Genomic DNA, 22,830 nt, shown 5'->3' on the forward strand with positions numbered 1-22,830 from the left:
CTACATCGAAGAAATGCGAGTGTAAAAAGCAGACAAGAATTAGTAGCCTACAGATGACAGCAAACGAGAAAGCGCGCGCATCTAATCAGTAAGTCCTCAACTTGCGTACACCACAATGGGGTCCGAGTCCTGACATCGCAACAATTGTTTGCTCATTATAACGACGTTTGAGCTGCATTTCCCGATAAAACTTGGCAAAGCCTAGTTAGAGTAATGAATCTGCACACTTTGCGCAGGAATGACTTTCAATTCGCAGGCATACACAAACACACTCTCGTATTTCGTGCTCCAATTAAAAAGACTCACGAAACTAATTCAAGAATTATTTTGTAGACTAACATGCGCGCAAAGACATTTTAATTGAGGAAGTAGAACTTGAATTTGGTCGAGAGAGGAGACAGTGTTTCTCGGCGCGCGCGCTGTCGAAATCGACGTCGTAAACGAGTTCGCTTCGACTGTGTGATTACTAATCACGGATTACAATTTATTGGGGCGTTTTCAGCACTAGTTCATCGTCTCCGACGAAGCTGCGTATTCGATTATTCGCGCGTATATTTGTCACTTACGCGATATCACGGACATTGACAGCGCGGATGGCGGGTGTTTAAGCATTCTATATGGGGTGGCCGCCCCGTAACTCGGTGCCTATGAAGTAGGCCAACATTAAGCTCAGCACTATATCGACCAAAAAGTAGAGTAAGTGCATCGTCACCTGCGGTCCCGACAAATATGAGCCTGTAAGAGTCAGGGGCTTGGATCGTCATACGTTGAATTTGCCACATGTCCCCGTAGTCTTCGGTAAACGACACAATAGGTTCCCCCTCGTCGACGACTACTCCTGTTAGATTATTGAGGGTGGCGATGTGAACACTGTAGAAAAATCATAGCTTCAAACACTTACGCAGTTAATCACTGATGTTCAAGAGCAGGCCAATTTTCAATAGCAAAGTATAAGGACGAACAGAATACGCGACCTATAATCAGAGACGGTCGTTAACGAAGTACTTGTACTTTCTCGAAGTAATCAAGTCTAATTTGTCTAACTTATACGTTCTGTTCCTTTTTATTCTTACACATTTTATATTTTCTCAAGTATGGACAGTTTCGCGCCTCTTTCACGAGTGAAATACCTACGGCAACCTGGGGCAGACCTCGTATGTACCCGTATTATAATAATCTTCAAAACGGCGCCTATTTGGATCGTGTTTCTGCCCCATTCTTGCAATTTTGAAAACAGGTGCTAGCTATTGAATAACAAACATGAATTATATTACACCAAAACATACTTAAATACGTCCAGGAGCTTTGGTTTTCTATTTTGACTGCAAGTAGATTCGGTATGCCATCTACTTATACTCAAGTAATAACAATGATCACCACTGCGTATGATCCATTCGTAGGTTTCTAAATAGTTCCAATTAACTGAAACTGTATGGGTAGCAGTCCATTCATAAAACAATGATCTAATCTTGCGATACAACACAACAGTAAGAGAACGTACGCTAAAGGTGTATCAGCACGGGGGTTACGGATGTAGTAGGAAAACTGCAAGCATTGCACGGGACTCTTCGTTAATAGACGTTTGCTCCTCATTTTGGCAGCATCACCAGCCGTTGCCGCTGCGGTATCTAGCACCATATATGTACCTAAAATATAAGATAGATATGAAATGAGGATCGTAGCAGTCTACTAAAGATACATTTTAGCTGGCTGTAAGATCATATAGCCCAATGCTTTAACTGCACAGTTTTCTATGTGTGTTTATTTTATATTCTGCCTTTCTAGTATTATATTCACTTACATCAGGCGACTTCTAAAAGTAGATTGAAAGAGTGAAAAGTATTCATATTGGACTATTGTCCGATTGATTCCAGGGACACAGTGCTCACGCATACGATTCGCGTGTACACGATTACTTCGGTACAAGAACTCCATATATGATAGGTCTAAGTAACTATAAATGTCCAGTTACAAAAGTTCAAAATTTGCTTAGGTACGTAGTAACTGTCATGAAATATGAAATATAAATTGACGCAGATAAGGTCCGGATTCAACACTAAAAATGCTTGCAGCATTAGGACGCGGTCCGCGAGGGGGATATCCTAGTCCTGCAATATACCTTTACTCGAATTTCCAAATTAGGTGGTTATAGATGCTGGTTTGGGGGCATGGCTGATAAGGGTTCCTGTATGATGAATCGTGAATCCACACAAACAACAACCAACCTCTGCCTTCGATTCCCAAAGTTGCGTCCCACGTAGGTGCGTCAATCGAAAAGCCATCAATTCCCGTGTCCACATCATAGCGGAGAAAGTCCAATTGGTCTGTTTCCCAGTCTTGCACGTAGCCACATTCCGTTTCATCGTCGTAATTACAGTTGTACGAATACAGAAGGGTATCGCCTGTTCAAAATAATGATTTGCCTATCAGCAAGTTCCGATCGACACACCCAAAATATCTCTTGGCATGTATTAAGCAATATACTTACTGCAATTATACATGCGGTTAATCTTATCTGAATCGAACCGGCTGAAGGCGCTACGTTGTCCGATTACATCTTGAAAAGCTGGGTCCCTGGTAACGATTGTCGGGTCGCCTGTAGTGCTGGATAGAAAATGCATAATGGCTACTCAATTACTCATAAAAGCATCTTGAACGAGAAACCTAAGAAATCTGTAGCTGAAACTTCGATAATTTAGAATACTCTTCTGTCATTTTGCTGATGCCTTTACGTCCTCCCACCATTTATTGCATAATCTTATTGTGTAGTCAATAGCATATTCTAGGTAGGGCTGAGCAAAAGCGAACACCTGAGTATTTCGATTCTGAATCATGTATTATGCTTCGAGTTGAATCGAATATTCGAGTATCACTTATTATGACGCCACAACAAAATGTTATATGTCAAAGTTCAAATATGTACCTTTTGTGCCACCACAAATAATATAATGCCCGTTATCCATCACATCAAAGATACTTTGTTCTTTCTTCGACCCTACCGATTTCATATTGACAATGATGTGGGAGGATCATGACGTCGGAAATGTTTTTACAGCAGCGGTCGTAGCTTTGTACTCTATGTTTCGTATGCTGCGATGCGATACGGCCAATCAAGGTTTCAGGGCTTGCACAGTGAAAAATAGTATCGAAACCATAATTCTCGTTGATAAAATAAATTTCAATAGCGAGTAGCGTATAATTTCAGTACTCGAAAAAATCATCTTTTGCTACTCGACTTGAATAACTTACTCGATTCAGATTCGAGTACTCGAATCTTTGTGCCCAGCCCTAACTCTAGGCCTATACGTTGACGCGACAGAAAAGAAATGACAAGCGTCACTACCTTTCCTTCTTTTGTTTTTACGAATAATGATAAGCATTATAATAATAAAGAGAATGACATTGTGATTGATTAGAAAGCAAACCGACTGACAGAAACAAACCTGAATCCCGAATCACTGTAGTGCATTATTGAATTGTAGTCGTACGGCAGTCCTCTCACATCCGTGAAATCCCAATCGTACTTATTGAAGTTGTTCTCATAACCTTGTTACAAAAGTGTTTGGAAAACCAAGTTAGACGTGGCGTATACGATCAAAATATGCACGCTTCGTACATCATACAGTCCTAATATAGCTGAAAACATGCTACGCAAAATATCTGATCTCGAACCTACTCGGTGGAAATCCAGTCGTTCACACTACCGCAGTGAGCGGCCACCTTTATGAGCTGTATTTAAATTGGGATAACTGCAATGTACATTTTTCTACTTATTGGGTGACTGGGTTGTTTTGCAGTTGCTGTATGAAAAGTTTTCACGAATACATTTGCCGTGAACGAATCACAATCATAACAAAATAAACAAGTTGCCCGTTGAATCTGTTGGCCGACGCTGTTTGCTTTTAGCAGATACCGAATCGCAGCAAAACTGCGATTGATGCTAAGAAATAATAAAATATAGATACCAAAATGAGTGCAGACTTTTGATTGAGGCAGGGGTTATTTAAGATAGGAAATTCATGTGACTATGTCCACGAGTGCAGTTCATTATTTACAAGATGTCGAGGTGTTTATAGTTAAGCCAATTCAGTCATCAGGTCAGTTCTAATTAGGGCTGGGCAACATCGAGTACCTGAGTGATTCGATTCTGAATCACGTATAATGCTTCGAGTCGAGTATTCGAGTATCACACATTATGACGTCACAACTAATTGTAAGGTGCCGAAGTTTGAATATGTACCTTTTGTGCCACCATAAAGAATATATAACGCCTGTTATCCATCACATTAAAGATACTTTGGTATTTCTTCGACCCTACCGATTTCATTGCACTTTGTTACACTGTTGTGGGAGGATCATGACTTGGGAAATGTTTTTCCAGTTACAATCGTAGCTTTGTACTATGTGTATCGTATGCTGAGATACGGCCAATCGAGGTTTCAAGGCTTCCGCAGTGGAAAATAGTATCGAAACAATAATTCTAGTTGATAAAATAACTTTCAGTAGCGAGGAACATGTAATTTCAGTACTCGAAAAAATCGTATTTTGCTACTCGACTCGAATCATTAAAATAATTACTCGATTCAGAATCGAGTACTCGAATCATTGTGCCCAGCCCTAGTCCTAATACGAACAAGTTTCATAATAAGCTACGGTCACGGGCGCGGATTTCGGTGATTTTTTAGATAGAATAAGTCGTTGCGCTGCTAGGTATGGTATGCAGTTGGCTATGATGAAATACCTGGTCTAATAATATCCCATTGGATTTCTACGTAATCATCTCTATCCGCCCGAGACTGCTCATGATAGATTCCGATTGCATGCATCATTTCATGGCACACTGTACCCAGCCTCTCGCAGCCGACACCGATGGATATGACCTGTGCTAAGCCAATCATACCGACCGACGAAAAACATCTGAATAAAAATTAATCAACAACGATTATTTTAGATTGTGGAGCATGTCATAACTGTCTTTTTTACCCGCTCCGAGGCTGGAAACTGATATAGTTTCTTTCGTCATATCTGTCAACAAAGTCCAAGCATGTTCGCAATCTATATTCTTGCCTTGCCAGTTCAATGGAACCTATTGCCTTGAAACCAATAAAGCAGCAATTGATAGTTACGGGCTTTGTGGTTACTGGATTACTGCATTACTATGTCATACGAGATCTACCGAGATAGCTGTTATTATTGAAACTTGAAAGTTACACTTAACACATGTTACTGTTTCTATGCTATGTCGGGATTTATTCAAAGGGCGCTGTGCAATCATAGTGTCCTATGCTATATGACAGGGGTGGGCAATTATTTTTCTACGCGATCCAAATGACAAGCAGAAATCTGTTGGCGAGCCGAGTCAGAAATTTTAGAATATCCAGGGTATTGATTTTATTTCTAAATTGGGAGAAGTGAATTACACTAATCGGTGCTCATTGGATGTGTTAATATTGGGCGAATGACAAAGTGACGGTTAATTACCCTAAAAGATATTCATTTGCCGTCATATTTTGAAACATTTTTAAACATGATACATTTTGAAGTCACTTTAAACCCCTATCCGCGTTATTAAAACATTAAAATGTATTTGGAATGGCCGATACTGTTTGTCCATTGCTATAGTGGTAGCCAGACGTTCTAAGATGAGCGGATCTGGCGGGCATAAGCGCCCAGCTATTGAGGAAGCCGAAGGTCCTGCATCAAAAGGCAGGAGTAGCGGATCTGTTATCCTCTGCCCGGATGATACCTCGGTAGTTATTTCAGGAATCGCTAAACCTCTGCGACGGTACAATCCGATTACTATCAATCGCAGTTTAGTGCGAGTCATAGGCGGTTCGTACAAGGAGATTAAGGTTCTTCCCTCGGGAAACCTTTGTGTAGTTTGTTCTAACTCAAATCAGGTGACGAAACTCTTGGCGTGCACCGATCTTGGTGAGGGGAAAATTAATATTGAAATCAAGGCAGAGCTATATCGTAGTAAACCATTGGAAAGTCGAGGCGTCATATCGGATGTTCCTATAGATCTATCCGACCAGGAAATACTTGAAGCTCTTGAAAACTCTCGTGTCACGTTCGTGCGTCGCTTTCCGTATCGTGGTGTAAAAGGTCTATCGAAGAGTACCTCTGTTCTCTTATGTTTTGCGTCTCCCACTCTACCAACTGTGGTGCAAATAGGTTTTCTTCGATTCCGTACCAGGGACTATAACCCGCCACCCACTCGGTGTTTCAATTGTATTCGTTTCGGGCATAAAGCTAAGTATTGCAGGAGCGCACAGAGATGTACGAAATGTGGAAACAGACATACATACGACAATTGTAATAATGAACTACATTGTGTCAATTGTGGATTAGCCCACTCCGCGGGATATGCAGGATGCTCCCGGTTTAAGAAAGAGGCGCGAATTCAATCTATTATGGCTAATGATAAGTTAAATTATTGGGACGCGCGTAAATTGGAAGAACAGAACACCGCCCCTAAAGAAGCGGTAGTTGCTGAGACACGATCAGGAAGCTCTGTACGTCTGAACACAGAGGCGCTTACACCTACAGAACGAGCGTCGAAGCCCGTTGCGGAATCGAACGCCGTCCCCATGCACAGTAAATCACAGAGCTCTGCATGCCTTGCCCAAACAAATGGTAACATAACGATCCCAACCGAATCCTTCTTCACCTTCATTGCAGAAGTGATCAAAAATACCCTGCTTTCATTTGCGGAGAATAAGACAGTTGATATCGAATCGATCATCGCGAAGTCCGCGGGACAAAACCTCGGTATATCCATACCGATTCCCAGAAAAAATAACGAAGTAGCAATGGACTTATCTGCCAACAGAGCAACTACACCAAATAGGCCTACCATAGTTTCGAATGTAGAACCGGTCATCTCCATCCCTGACGTGCAACGGTTTGAGCCACATGGCTCCACCATGGCGACACCATCTATTGCCTCTATTACCAACCCGAGCGCCATGGCAACTCACAATAGTTCATCTATTCCTGACTCCAATGTATCGAGTAACGGAACACAATGCCGATAAGAATCATGCAATGGAACTGTAGAGGGATATACCGGAAAATCCACGAATTGAAATATTACTTGGAAAATCTTGACAAAATGCCCGACATCATTGCCCTGCAGGAAACGCACCTGATCGATAAGTACACGCCCAGAATTGCGAATTACAAACTTATTAGAAAAGATCGCGACCAGCACGGAGGTGGTGTCTGTATCTTTGCCAGACAAGACCTGTCTTTCTTCGAAGTCCCCGTAGACAACATTTATCCTATAGAGGCCCAGATTATCAACTTGCACGATTTGAAAATAATGAACGTGTACATCCCACCGAATCGAGCAATTTCACACGCTCTCTTCGAGCGATGCTTTGCGCAGTGCAACTCGAGAACGATCCTTTTGGGTGACTTCAATTCTCACCATCCAATATGGAGCAGTGGCGCCATCAATACGAATGGTCGTCATCTTCACTCAATAATAGACGATAATGACTTGGTTGTTATCAATACAACAACTCCAACTCGTGTTGATATTTCCGTACCGAGTACCACACGGACTTCACTTTTAGACCTATGCATTGCATCCAGAGATATCGCCCCGAAGGTTGTGACCTCGGTGACGGATGAACTATTGGGGAGCGACCATTTTGTTGTTATGAACGACTTGCAGTTATCCAGTCACGGGGATGATTTCCATTACCGATCGTGGTCCTTCAAGAAAGCCAACTGGAACGTCTTTCAAAAGCTATGTTCGCAATACTTTAAAAATCTAGACGAGATTACTATAGAAAAGATCAGCAACTCGATGATCAAAGCCGCGACCGAAAGCATACCCCTCACAAAACCTATCAAAGGAAAGAGTTCTGTCCCATGGTGGAACGAGAGTTGCTCCAGGGCGGTTCGCCGGAAACGGGCGGCCTTCTGCAAATTGAAGCGATCCTTCAGAATCGAAGATATCGTAGTCTTTAAACAAAGGCGAGCAGACGCTAGAAGGATCATACTTTCAGCCAAAAAATCCTACTGGGATAACTTCTGTAGTTCTCTTGATCACAATTCTAAGTTGTGCCAAGTGTGGCGTGTCGTGCGATCGATTAACGGTTGCAGCAGATCCTGGAACCAGATCCGTGTACTCAATCATCTTGACAACCATCTGACTGACAGCAAGGACAAGGCCAATGCTCTCGCAAATAGTTTTGCTGAAATCAGCAGCAACAATAATTTAGATTGTCAATTCCTACATCGGCGAACTTTAATGGAAACCAATCTTTCGTTGCCCCCTGTTGAAAATAATACCCAAACACTCGGAGTAAACGCGCCATTCAATATAGTAGAAATGAAACGTGCAATAAATACCCGCAAAAGCACTTCTCCAGGAGCGGACAGAATCTGCTATCAGATGCTGCAGCACCTGGACGAGGAAAGTCAGTTGGTCATGTTAACAGCCATCAATAACATTTGGGCAGTTGGTTCTTGTCCCGAATCGTGGCAGCATTCAATTGTTGTGCCCATACTTAAGCAAGGTAAAGATGAAACCAAGACATCCTCCTATCGTCCTATATCACTCACCAGCAACATGTGTAAAACAATGGAGCGGATGGTTGCAAATCGTTTAGAATGGTAGCTCACTGAAAACAATTTGTTGAACCACCATCAGAGTGGGTTTCGTCGACATAGGTCCACGAACGACTGTATTCTCGCGTTACATGACCATGTATATAAAGCCATTTGGACCAAGCGGTATGCCATAGCAGTTTTCTTAGATATAGAAAAGGCATACGACATGGTATGGAGAAACGGAGTCATTCTCAAGCTTCAACGTCTCGGTCTTGGAGGTAATATTCACCATTGGTTACACTCTTTCATGGCACATAGGACGTTCCAAGTTCGCATTGGCAACACATTATCGGACGTGCATGAACTTGCGAATGGAATCGTGCAGGGAAGTGTTATCAGTCCTCTGCTTTTCTCAATAATGATGAACGACCTTCCTGACGAAATTACAACGAACATCAATTTGTTTGCCGACGATGTCTGCATATGGGATTCTAATTTGGTCATAAACAATGTACAGAAAGATATTCAGGATTCTCTCGATACAATCAGGAAATGGTCCGAGCAATGGGGTTTCAAAATCAATATATCCAAATCTGCAGCCATAGTTTTTACGAGGCGCCGCAAAGTCCCCACGATTCGTCTTAGTCTGGGCAATTCCATTTTGCCCGTCGTAAAGGAATTCAAGTACCTGGGAATCCTATTCGATTATCGATTGAACTATCGGAGTCACGCTCGCGCAGTGACTGCGAGATGTAGTAAACGGATGAACCAGCAGTTACGTCTTCTATCAGGGACATCTTGGGGCGCCTCGAAATCGAGCTTATTGACGCTATACAGATCTACCATGCGATCAATAATCGACTATGGTTCCGAAGCATACCTACTCTCCCCAAAATACGTCATTGATAGAATACAGAAAATTCAGAATAAAGCGCTTCGCATTTGTTGCGGAGGTATGAGGAGTACGCCAATACACGCATTGCAACATTCGAGTGGGGGGCCTCCCATATGGTTGCGGCACTTGCAACTCTGTCTCAACTTTCGTTTCAGGATAATGGCAAATGTGAACCACCCCCACAAAGACTTAATAACTGGCTCATGGCACGAAATTTTTCCCGGCAACGACTCATTCCGAACCTTCAACATGTTAACAGGATCGGACATGTTTGAAGAGCCAATCGTCCAAAAATACCAACAGCCACCGTTGCCACCATGGTCACAGCCCAAGATCGGTGTAGACTTACGCCTAGCTACGTTAATATCCAGAGATGTCCATCCCACTTTTGCAAAATAAATCACCGAAGAATACATACACGAGCATTATGCGGGGAGCACCAGAATTTATACCGATGGCTCGAAAAACGCATCGGGCTGTGGTTCATGTTTCTTTGTTGAGAACAGAGACGACTGTTACAGCTACACCCTCGACGGTCACTTATCCGTCCTCTCGACAGAATTGAACGCCATTCGGAATAGTTTAGAATGGGTCAAACGCAATGGTACGCCTGAAAGTCGTGTGGCTATTTTGTCGGACAGCCAGAGCAGTCTGGTGGCGATTCGAAATTGCTCTCCGGACAACGAACTCATCGCCGATATCCTCCTCCTAGGATCGGATTTACATGCACTAGGGATCGAAATTGTTTTGGCCTGGATCCCTGGCCATAAAGGTATCCGCGGCAACGAAAAAGCCGACGAAATCGCACGAAGAGCAGCACTGATGCCACTCGTGCGAGATCCAAACCTTCAGCAAAAAATTACTATGAAGGAAATGAATTCCCACATTGCCGATATATGTCGGAAAAAGTGGATCGACCACATGAATGCCCATGACGACGACTCGCAATATAGAAAAATTATTGGAGATATCAGGGACACTAACCCAATTATCGATTTGTCACGCAGGGAATCTGGAATCCTAATTAGACTGCAGACTGGTCACTCTAGGCTGAACGGTCATCTACACAGAATTAAATGTCATCAAAATGGCCTTTGTGATGCATGCGGGATCAAAGAAACCGTCGAGCATTTCCTCCTCCATTGCCCTAAATATGACCGTGCCAGGATCAATCTAATTCAGACTGCTGACCAAAACAGAGTACCCCTAACGCCCGAGTCCCTACTCACAGACGCACATACTATATGGCCGGTCATCGAATTCACGATTTCAAGTGGCAGAGATATATAAAGAATTGTAATTCCTTCAGATAGTACGGGAGGATTTATTGCCAGATATCGTCCTGGGGCAAAAAGCCGAGTAGCTAAGCCCCACTACCCCCTCATACCTACCTACCTACCTTCGCCCCCAGATCAGCCCCCGTCGAGATGCACGATGCACGAGATGTCTTGTATACACTAATTGGCAATGTTTGTACCCTAACCGCGCAAAGCGCTGAATTTTGAGATGATTCATGATTCAATCGGTCAATAATATTGGTAATTGCATATATATTGCTATATTTCTTAACCTCTCTCAGCCCACGTAGTGGCCTACTCAGGTTTACCGCTAGAGCTGAGTGAGGTACTGTCTTGGAAATATTTGGGAGGGCCCGTTGGTATAATTACTTCGTTACATGTTGTGATTTCCTGACCTCTCGTCTGCTATGTGAAAAGATAATGAAATCTCCAAAGCGTATCAAACTAAAAAGACGCACCCGATTCATGATTGGTTTTTCTTCACTGGCAAATATCGTCTATGGACAATTGGACTTCGGGGTTTTTGGTCAACATAAGGGCAGTCCCTTTCGGCCAAGGTTCCCTCGCTGTCGAGCTTTTTTTCCCTTTAGTTAGTTAATTTTATTAGCAGTTGCAATTGCAGTGCCTTCTCGGAATCCCGTGTTGGCCTAAAATTCATTTATCTTGGTGCATCGTGGCGCGGTAATGGCTAACGCCGAAATGCCCAATTCTGAAAACCATTGATCCCTAAATCGCGCGGAGTGCGAGAAAAATTTGAATGAAGTTGCACGAATTTTCTAAAAATAAACCATAATTTATGTTCATTCACGAAATATTTTTTGGCGGCCGTCGAGCTCGCCCCCCAATTGGGGGGTGCGGGGTGCGGGAGTTACGGTCTTGAGGATAATATATAACTTATTGTTTTGGTAGCTGGTTTCCGAGAAGTGTGCACTGTGCAGTTTGCCGAAATGGTCTCGTGTGACCCGCGGTACGCACTTTGCCCAGGCCTGCTATATAGTGTACTGGACACAGCGAGACTGAACGGCTCCCTGCATTTGGATTACGTCATACTTTCCATTTGATCGAAGGTAACTTTTCGGACATTTTTGATCGGCGTACCGATCGCAAAATTCGATAAAACGGGTATCAATGGAAAGCTGCTGATTTACTGATTTACGAAAATATAAATTTTATACTGCTCACGATCCTGGAATCCATCAAAATCAGCCTCGAAATCAGGATTGTGATCGCATTTGACATTGTGACGCAACAATTCTGTCTGACAAAACGAGAGTGAACCTAAGAAGAAGAGCCTGACAGCACTCTCGCGTCACAATGCCAAACTCGATCACAATCCAAATTTTAGAGGCTGATTTTGGAGGGTTCCAGGATCATGATCCGAATAAAATTTATATTTTCGTAATCTATACAGCCGCAGCTTTCCATTGCTACCCGTATTAGCGAAATATAATCTCGGCAAGCCGGTCAAATATGGCATTAAAAATGCCTTTGGTCAAATGGAAAGCATGACGTAACCGAAATGCAGTGAACCGTTCAGTCATGCTGTGTCCGCACCATATAGGACACTATGGTTGAATATTGTAATCATATCCATGCATATAATGTTACTAGTAAGAAGAATATATTTTCTGAATAATATAATGCCGACCTCCAGATGTAGACGCGGTCCATATTCAATCGGAATTTGCGTGTGCGTCCAATACCTGTTTGTGTTCGTTATCGTATTTCTGGTTTGTGGCGGTGGAGGTATTATGTCCCCGTCTATTAGACCATCAATGCCTAAAATGAAAACAAAGACATATTTGACATGTTGAATCGGCTCCAATGATGGAGTGAACAGCTGGTCTGATACCAGATTGAATTACCTTCAGATCACATTGCGCGAACACAAATACGCAAACTCCAACCCTTTATAGCATATGCGCATCGACTGTTAGGCATTGTAATGAGGTTGATAATGTTACACCGAACTATAAACGTTTTGTCAATAGCCCGCTTGGTCAAGTGCCTGATATCGATGTAATCCTAAATGATTTGTATCACAGTTTACCTTCGTTGATTTCAAATATGTCTCTCTCCTCTCCTGCAGACGAGAACGCGTTTTGCGACGCAGGACACTTCTCGACTGTAAAATGCATGGCGATGGAGGTGTTGATATTGATATTTCAAGCGATCTTTGTCGGTACACAAGCAAATGCAAACACAGTGCTCGTACCATTGCGTGATGGGCAGGGCTGTCGATTTATACGACGCCACATACCAATGGAAATTGCATGCTTTTTAGCGCCTATACGAGAACACCAGTGAATAATTTTTGATAATATCTGGTAGAGAAATCTAACATTAACATAGTATATATACAGTGTCGAATAAAATTAGATAAATAAAAATGGCATGGTGCAAAAATCCATTCGCAGTTCCAAGCATCATTTCCAATAATACATGTACGAACAAAAAATAGCAGAATCTAATCATTATAGGCATAGTATTACTATACATTATGCAGCCCGCGTCATATCGGAAAAAGCAAGCCAAAATGCGGCTATAATACCCTGTTTCAAACGTTGTGACTCCTGATATTTGGGTACTGGTTGGCATAGTTGTAATGCTTAGTTGTAATGTTAGTCAGCGACTACATGGTCGCGATAAATAATGGTCTCTCGTGAGCCATTATTCCGGCGGAAATAGTAGCATCATTCTCATAATACAAGATCCTCGTCAAAGGGAAATATCTATACTTAACCCAGGGTTGTAACCAAGTCACAAGGTTCCGAGTCACAAGTCAATCTCACTTTTGTAGTTTTTACTCGAGTCAAGTCGAGTGATTTTCAGTCATCACAGAGTCAAGTCCTAGTCTAAATTGGCGAACAGAGGGTCGAGTCAATACACAGATCGACTCAAGTCGAGTTGAGTCATTTTCCGTATTTTGAGAAAATGACTCGAGTCACCGACAAATCGCGACTCGAGTGATTACAACCCTGCCTCACCCCCATCCATTAGTACTAACCTAGCTTAGAGATCTATGGACCTCTGAGGATTCACCATACGACGCCATAACCGTTAACCGTGATTACCGCGATAGAAACCCGATATACTCGGTTACTTCTTATCGGCATATTATTAATGTTGGTTTACTCAGCCGTGACATAGCCTAAAATTTATATGTTTGCTACTAATATTTAATTTTTTAGTAGCATGCACTATTGTACTTCAAGTTCATGTAGAGCAGTGGGTTTCAAACTTTTCTAGACACGCCCCTTTATGACAGTGAAAAATTTCGCGCCGCCCTTATCGTCATATCACAAAATGCAACCAGAATGCTAGCAATCCTCACGGATAGTTTGATGGCATGGAAGATTATGACTGTTCATGAGAGAGTTCATGAGAGAATTATCCAATATGAAACTAGGACTACGCACAGAGCAATAACTATGGAGAGGAGGTAACTTCTTTCAGTTTACCACAGCTTGGCGCCACCCTTCAGACGGTTTCGCGTCCCCAGTTTGAGAACCACTGATGTAGAGACAGTGTATGCTTACTTGTTTGATTCTGGTGTGATCAGACTAGCTGACCTGTAAGGTCGTATCCGTATCGATCATTCACATCCTACACTGAATACTGTTCATGCGTTTGTTTTCTGGGCATCATTGATGTCGTTGGATGAAAGTAAAGAATCAATATCTCTCTCTCTCTCTCTCTCATTCGAGTCGAGTACTACACATTTAATTATCAGTGACGATCTACATATGTTTTCAGAATGGCAATAAGATGATCGCATGGGCATATTGAGCAGCACATTCATCATGTGACTATACCGACAAAGCAGAGATTAGGTACATAATCCTATATGAGAACGGGCACCATCTACTTATGAAGTGAAAGCAACACTGTCTTACTTTTTTCATATATCATCCCATTGCGCCCCACTGCCTTGTGAGCCTGAGAAGAAAATATCAGCGAATTTGAGAAATGAAATTAATTGACAGAATAGAAATGTAGACTCACCTCACAAAATGATACCAACGAGACAAAAGCCAATATCGTCCTCATTTTGCTAAAGCCCTACAAAAAGTCTGTGTGCAAATGTAAGACGATTGATGTTCAGATTGCATCTAAAATTCTATTTTCTCTCATATCTCGAGTTTATTCAATAATGTAAGTTTTTCAGGAATAGTGCAACTGCATCAGGTAATAGAACGAGAATGTGAAGAGGATATTCGGTAAATATCAGCCTCCAAACGTCATAAAGCTAAAACTATAATGATCCTACTCATGAAACGATTAAGAATGTAAAGGGAAATATCATTAAAAATAATGGACATATTATAAATCCAATTGAGTCTCCCTGAATGTCATGCGCAAAAATAAAATAACATCTTTTATAGCGGGAATTCGCTTACAAACAATTTCTGACATATTATATGAAACATCTTGATAGATTGATCGATAAGCATACTTCGATACGCAACCCTAAAATTTTCATTCTGCCTCATGGTTAATGGCATGAAATATAATTCAGCCGATCGCAAAATTGACTCATGTCCATGAGCATTCTAAAACATTAAATCACCTTGCACACCTCGGAAATATGTGAATATTTACACTCATTTAGAACACGAGAACCCGCGTTTGTTTGCGATGTAAGCAATTGTAAATACGAACTTTGACCGGATATATATGACGCACAACGTACGAAAGTTATGCACCTGTACACATTCGCGAATGTTGTCGTAACGATAATGCACGGTGAAAGCGACGGTGCTACCGAACCGTCGCTTTAGTGCGGTGACTGCAATTTCTATGCATCTTATACATCAAGTTTACGAATGATGCGTCATTTATAGCCCACGCATAAGATAATATACTATACAGCAGTTTTCTTCAACCATTTTCGTCATGGCACACCCTTGTAATGTCTACTCGAAACTCGTACCGCTGACTACATAACACTCTGATTCCGTATGGCAAGCTTAATCCAGGCGTGTCCAACTTTTCTGCTATTCACGATCGTGCTTCGATTACATATATAGCATCCGTATTAGTATCAGTTAAATATTATTTTCATCATTTCCAAACACCCCAAAATTGCGATACAATGAAAAGATAGGAAGGTGTCGAAACGACTTGGAGTAGTCTTTGAAATCGGACACCCACCTTGGCCTAGTAAGTAGAGAGGTAGAGAAGATGCATGCACACTGAATGAAAAGTAAGGCAGAGAATATAAAAAAAATCGACAAAATGAAGCGGCATGTGGGGGAAAGCGAGATCGATATGTTAAGTCGTGGCCCGGTAATCCTGAAGGCTGACTAGTATTTATTTAAAAAAATTGCTTGTGTTTCGACTAGAATGCACACATGCTCGACGAGTGTCGGATAGCCGGCGAGATGCTGCTCCACAATGGGCGTCCGGCATACCGGATAGAGCACTGCGTTTTCTTGTATTCCGGCCACATTCCGGAGGAGAGTCGTCATGACCACTTTGAAGATCATATAGTCATGTTAAATTGGCTACTGAGAACTTCGCACCGCGGAGATAGGGCGGAGCATGGACCGGAACCGGATTCGATATCTGGCCGGACTATTTCATTTTTGGTCGGAGCCGGATCGGAGCCGAAGCAGTACTTTTTGATACGACCAGAATATCTCTTGATAAGTATGACTTTTGTAACTAAATAACTACCAACCACACGCCAGTAACCGCCAAGCCAGTGCGAAAATAAACAAGCCGCATTCATAAACTCACGGAACTACCGTACCTTACCGAATACATGTCCAGTCATCACAACACTCATTTTCTGTCTAGGCATTTTCCCTCCAGTATCCTATTTTCGTTGTGCAGTGAAAGGACTTGTGTTCTCAAAGAAAGCAAAAGCTCTTTATGCAAAAGATAAACTGAAAGTCGAGGATATCAAGGGCAATGAAAGTGAAGTATATGGAACAATTTTACCTTGTTTAAACGTAACTATACTCTGGATTTATTTTGCGTCGGCAGTGTGATGGCACATTCATATTTCAAACAAAAGAAAGCTGAGTGGCACATCATATTTATGCAGCCATATTGAAGATATATGCATTGTATCCGAAAATAGAGCATCAGGGCAATGTTCGATGTCATCCATTGTGAGAATCAGCATTTTTTGCTCCGTTGCAAAGTAATGCCACGGTTCAATTACTTGAAGCAGCCAAGTCATATATTGTGAAGGATTTTATACCATCATGCCGTCCAGATAATGCAGTTGGAAAAGAAATACTAAGCAATGCTGCTGTAGAGAAGAAAATAAATCCCAGCAATTTGAGATAGGCTATCAACGAATATGGAGTTATATCGTTCACCACAGACATGTGGACTAATATCACTGACTGTTTGTCTGTTTGTTTTATTGACACAACAACATTGACGCTTTTCGCCTAGTAAGGCCATGTGCGCCACGACAGTAACATTTGTAATATTTCATTGTCTTTGATTTTCGTCATCTTCCGGCCGACTTTGCACACTCGCACTCTTTCACCACCGGCCTCCCTCGTTTTTCATGCGCCCGTATATCTTTCGTCGGTACTGCCGACTTTTTGGCGCGGCTCACCTACATCTGGGCTTTTATGTAGGACACTGCATATGCAGTCAGGTCGGCGATGAGGAGCCCAGATAAATCTCTGACACATAGAAGTATGTCCGAACCAGGATTCGAACAACTACCATCGGTGTCGTGACGCTGGTACGTAACCAACTGCGCTACTCGCTTCCCATCTCACTGACTGAAAGTAAAAGAACCAGTGTATACAGGATTTTTGATCAGATTCTATAAAGAAGCCAGCACTCAAGATATGGAAAACTAGAAACCTGGTGATTTCAGTTAGTAGAAAGATTATTTCCCTTGTTTCACCGACCAACATTGAGCTTTCCTTCAATACCGTAATCTCATGCTGTCAGTGAATGACTTTTTAGTACATGTGGCACAAAGATGAGCATGGATTAGGAGTAGGATTTGAAAAAAATGGGTTTGTGAGATTTTGTCGGATTTGGATTGGATTAGGATTAGAGATTTTTTTTCGAACGGATTAGGATTTGGATTGGATTGACCGAATTTCTGGGAGATTGATATGTCGTGTGGCCAATGGCGACACACTTTATTCAGATCAGTTATTAATATACTTATGCTACACTACACCATATATATATATATCGACTTTTCAATGAAATAAAACGAGTAAGAGAAAACAGGAAACAAAAGAACATCAAGATAATCAGTTTTGTGCTCGTGTTGAGCGCCTCCAGCGTGGGCGGTCGTGGGCGTCTTCGAGCGACAGTCCGCGTTGCGCTAAAATCGGTCTCCATTGTCGAGCCCCATGTGGTTCTATTCCAGCCACCTCTGCGCCATGGCTCCGTCGGAATGTAGTTGATGAGGGTGGCGTCTGGATGCTCGTCCTGCGGCCGCACTGGGTGACCGATTAGGCGGAAGCGTCGCCCAGCTGCCAACTAACGGCATGGGACCGTTCTGGGACCGTCAACACACTCGATGCCAATGACTATGAGAGGTGCAGCCCTATGCCAAGTTATCTTAAATCAAGAGAATTGTTGGTTATAAAAGAAAAATTTTCAATTCCTCCCTCGTATAAATTATCATTTTTTCTGAATTTCAAGTTAGAACCGGATTAGAATTATGCGCGGATTTGAATATACAAAAGTTATGGATTAGGATTTGGAATAAGATTTGAAGCTTTGGATTTGAATTGGATTAGGACATAGAAATTGCGAATCCGCTCATCTCCGATGTGGCAATGCCATAAGGAAGAAAAGGACAGCTTTGTCCTCTTCCACCCTGGAATCAATAGTTACATTGAACAGTTCACGGAAATAAACCGCCAGCTCAGTCCAAGTTGGAACAATTACTTCCGATAAGGATTGGGCTTGGTCTTTGAGTTTTTAATCTCTATTTTGGTTTGTTTCAATCAATATTCAATACCAATCTGTGAACTTTTTATTGTCATGCTCATTTTTTGCAATATAACTTGGACCCACATTGTATAATCCACTGTTTATGTAGTTGAATAGAAATAGGTACTCGCAGTCGCAAATGATGATTATCGAATTTTTTCGGATCGGATATTGCTCATTTCAAGAATCCGGCCTCTGAGTCGGATAATAGATAACTAACCTACGGATAGATACGCAACACCCGTCGTCACGCTTGCTTGCCCGGAGGAAAATAGTGCTCAGCAATCTGAACGCAACGTAATTGCTAATCCCATAGCTGACGACCCGCGTGCTCAAATTTAATAGAGTTGATCTTATTTGAAAGCTACTGTCGCACTGATTCTGAAAATATACATCACAATCTAATCAGGGCAATGAAACCCCCTTGAAATTCACCTCAAAGTTGGAAAATCAACATTGTTCTGAACAATAGCAACCACGCAAGGGCCATTGTTATGGTCATTATGCTGCGTCGCTGCGATTGTTTGGAACAATGCTGATTTCCATACTTTGAAGTGTATTTAAAGAGAGTTCCATTGCCCTGATTAGATTTTAATGTATATCTTCGAAATCAGTGAGACAGTAGCTTTCAAATAAGATCAACTTCATTGAATTTAAGTACACGGGTTGTCAGCTATGTTGCCTTCAAGATTTCTGAGCAGTAATTTACTCCAGGCAAGCAAGCGTGACGACGGGTGTGGCGTATCTATCCGCAGGTTAGTTATCTATAGTCGGATCGAACTCAGACCATAGTATTAATCACTTTATTGCATGTTGCTGACCTCCCATTCGGCGTGTAGTAGGGATGGTGTGAACGTGAGGTTCACGTTCGCGTTCTGTGTGTGATCCTCGGAAATTTTGAGGTTCGCGTTCACAACAGAACCTAGGTAGGTTCTGCACTGTGAACCTTTTTCATACATTACAATTTTCACTTCATTATAATTTTTTTGGTTCAAATTTATTGCATTTCAACTGCGGCATGGCGCTGGCAGCATAAACGATCAACACTAAACGAGCATGCACCTTGACAATCTCGAAAATGTTACTTGATTTGTTAGAAAAGTTTACCCGAAATATCCAGCTTCCCGTTTGTAAATATTTAGTGACTCTCTGCTGTGAGCTTGACCCACAATCAGGGCCGTAACAGCACTTCGTCAGGCCCCCCCCAAACTTTGGTCTTGGGCCCCCCATAGGGTTATAGACCTAACTTCTGGGGGGCTTCGCCCCCCAGACCCCCCTCCGGCGATACACTGTTTACCACTATTCATCATATTCATTGGGAGTATGTTTAGTAGGGATGGTGTGAACCTCTGAAAGGTTCAGGTTCGTGTGAACGCGAACCTTTTTGAAAGGTTCTGTGTGAACACGAACGTGAACCTCGTGACGTCAGGTGACGTCATATTGCTAATTCCAGCCCTATCTTCCAATGAAATGATAGACTATACTAATGTAGACGATACCTAGCAACGACTCGGGCCACATAATGCCACAATGCCGAAGTACATATTGGCGTTTAAACGTCGCTAAATGTATCAATTGAGGAAATCAAAGGATATAATACTCCCATAAAATCAATATCTTTCGTCGCTTTGCCAACAATTTCGACGAGAACTTACCAGGAAATATAAGCTTACGCCTTAACGTTCTAGGCCAGACCGGACAATGTATTAAGCGTCTGAGTATTGCTTCATTGATATTGAGCAGAGTGTAAAACGGGTTTATACTTGCTACAGATAATACCCTATTAACAAGTTATACAGCAGTAGTCAACACCTCAATCGCACGGATTTGGTTTTAATGATGCAGTAAAGATTTTTTGCATCAGAAAACGATATCAATTTGAATGAGCATCATTCGCTGACTACGTATTTCGCTCGTGATTTTGTGTGATTGCGGGTCAAACTCGCAGCACAGATGTCATTAAATATTCACTAACGGAAGGCTGGATATTTCGTGCAGCTCCATGCATAGAGTGGCCCGCAGTTGAAATGCGATAAATCTGAACCAAAGATCAATATGAATATACTATTTAATTGTATATTGAAGTTCTGTACCTCCAAGAAGCTCTTCAAATATGAACCAAAGATGTTATAATGAAGTGAAGATTGTAATATATGAAAAAGGTTCACAGTGCAGAACCTACCAAGGTGCTGTTGTGAACGCGAACCTCTAAATTTCCGAGGTTCACACACAGAACGCGAACGTGAACCTCAAGTTCACACCATCCCTAATGTTTAGTGATCAGCTGTTGCCGCCTGAGCGCGCGAAGCGCGGAAAATTTATAGAATTCATGATTTCATCGGTCAGTATGATCGGGAATTGCATATATTGGTATCAATTTTTATCTTCTCTCTGCTCACGTAACCAGATTTGCCGGTAGAGCTGATTGAGGTGTGTTTGAAAAGGTAGGACCACTCAATAATGATTAAACATCTTCGGGCGTATACCCGTTGGCAGGAACGAAACAGCACCTCGTCAGGCCCCCAAAAACGTGGGTCTTGGGCTCTCATAGGGTGATAAAACGACCCCCCCCATCACGTTGTTCGCGTTTGTCACGAAATTATCTGTACTGCATTGTAAGCCAGCGCGAAGCGCGAAAATTTTCGATAATTTATGATAAAATCGGTCAATCAGATCGGCGATTGCATATATATTATGCTATCAATTTATTGTCCTCTCTACTCACGTAATTAGATTTACCGGTAGAGCTGAGTGAAGTGTCTTGAAAACGGGAGGGCCAGTAAATAATGATTAAACATCTTCGGGCGTACGGACCCGTTGATATGACTTCGTTACATGATGTTATTTCGTGACTTCCAGTCTGCTATATCAAAAAATATAGAATCGCCCAAACGTAGGCTTCTAAACTAAGAGACGCACACGATTTCAAATTGGTATTTCTCCACTGGCATAAAAGTTGTCCCAGCGGGATGGTATTTGTCTTGTGAGGTTCAGATTGCAAAGACAGGAACATTCGGTGCCAGTCATTTAGGCGCCTATGGACAATTAAACCTATATGCATTTTGTATAGCCTATATAACGAAGTCTTCGGTCTGCATAAGGGCATAGACCTTTTCGGCCAAGCTTTTCTCGCTGCCGATCGTTCTGGCACACTTCTTGGAGTCGCATGTTATATGGCCTAAAACTTGATTGTATGTCATGATTGGTCGTGGCGCGGTAATGGCCCAATACCCTATAATATAGAGAAACGGCTACATGAAATCGCGCGCAGCGCGAAAAATTTTGAAAAAATTGCATAAATTTTCAAAAAATACTCTATGATTTATGCTAATTCACGAAATAATTTTGGGCCCCCTTCGAGCTCGGGTCCCCCCCAATTGGGGGGTTTGGGGTGCGGCAGTTACGGTGCTGCCCACAATCACACAAAATCATGAGCGAAATACACTACATGTAGTCAGCGAATAATGCTTATTCAACCAATCAATGAGATTGATATCGTTTTCTGATGTAAAATTCTAGCAGGCGTACATAGGTTCAATCTTGTACAGGGTAAATCTTAATGTATCATAAAAACAAAATCCGAGCTATTGGGGTGTCGGCTACTGCTGTATAACTTGTTAATGGGGTAATATCGGTAGCAAGTATAGAAACCCGTGTACACTCTGCTCAATATCCATGTAGCAACACTCAGACGCCGAATACATTGTCCGGTCTGGCCTAGACCGTTAAGGCGGAAGCTTATATTCGCTGTCAAGTCCTCGTCGAAATTGTTGGCAATGCGACAGAAGATATTGATTTTATGGGATTATTATAGCATTTGATTGCCTCAGTTGATACATTTAGCGACTTTTAAAACGTCAGTATGTACTGCAGCATTGTGGCATAATGTGGCCCGAGTCGTCGCTAGGTATCGTGTACATTAATATAGGCTATCACTTCATTAAAATACAGGGTTGAAATTAGCAATATGACGTCACGTGTCGTCACGAGGTTCACGTTCGCGTTCACACAGAACCTTTCAAAAAGGTTTGCGTTCACACGAACCTGAACCTTTCAGAGGTTCACACCATCCCTAGCTTGTAGGCATAGTCGAAAATTCCGCAACTAACTAATCACTTGTAATACAAATTATTGAATTGC

General features: G+C 42.1%; 2 protein-coding genes across 3 annotated transcripts in view; one reads left to right on the forward strand and one right to left on the reverse strand.

The window, feature by feature from the left end:
- LOC145439906 (peptidyl-prolyl cis-trans isomerase-like) overlaps positions 1-22,830 on the forward strand; it is a 362,730-nt gene that overhangs the window by 71,025 nt on the left and 268,875 nt on the right. The gene's annotated exons all lie outside the window — the stretch shown is intronic.
- Positions 1-22,830, reverse strand: part of LOC145439892 (meprin A subunit beta-like) — a 233,110-nt gene that overhangs the window by 12,097 nt on the left and 198,183 nt on the right. Inside the window, exons 2-12 of the mRNA XM_080317553.1 lie at positions 14,764-14,829; positions 14,655-14,697; positions 12,809-12,883; positions 12,407-12,537; positions 4,984-5,093; positions 4,742-4,917; positions 3,444-3,546; positions 2,489-2,604; positions 2,226-2,402; positions 1,502-1,646; positions 713-870 (exon numbers count right to left, since the gene is read on the reverse strand). Coding sequence (XP_080173679.1) covers positions 713-870; positions 1,502-1,646; positions 2,226-2,402; positions 2,489-2,604; positions 3,444-3,546; positions 4,742-4,917; positions 4,984-5,093; positions 12,407-12,537; positions 12,809-12,883; positions 14,655-14,697; positions 14,764-14,808 — 1,279 coding nt within the window. The 5' untranslated portion in view covers positions 14,809-14,829. The remainder of the gene's footprint in view (positions 1-712; positions 871-1,501; positions 1,647-2,225; positions 2,403-2,488; positions 2,605-3,443; positions 3,547-4,741; positions 4,918-4,983; positions 5,094-12,406; positions 12,538-12,808; positions 12,884-14,654; positions 14,698-14,763; positions 14,830-22,830) is intronic.

The sequence above is a fragment of the Botryllus schlosseri genome, chromosome 5 (assembly GCF_051294905.1).
Source record: "Botryllus schlosseri isolate E-star chromosome 5, Bs_hap1, whole genome shotgun sequence".
NCBI classification, from domain to species: domain Eukaryota; kingdom Metazoa; phylum Chordata; class Ascidiacea; order Stolidobranchia; family Styelidae; genus Botryllus; species Botryllus schlosseri.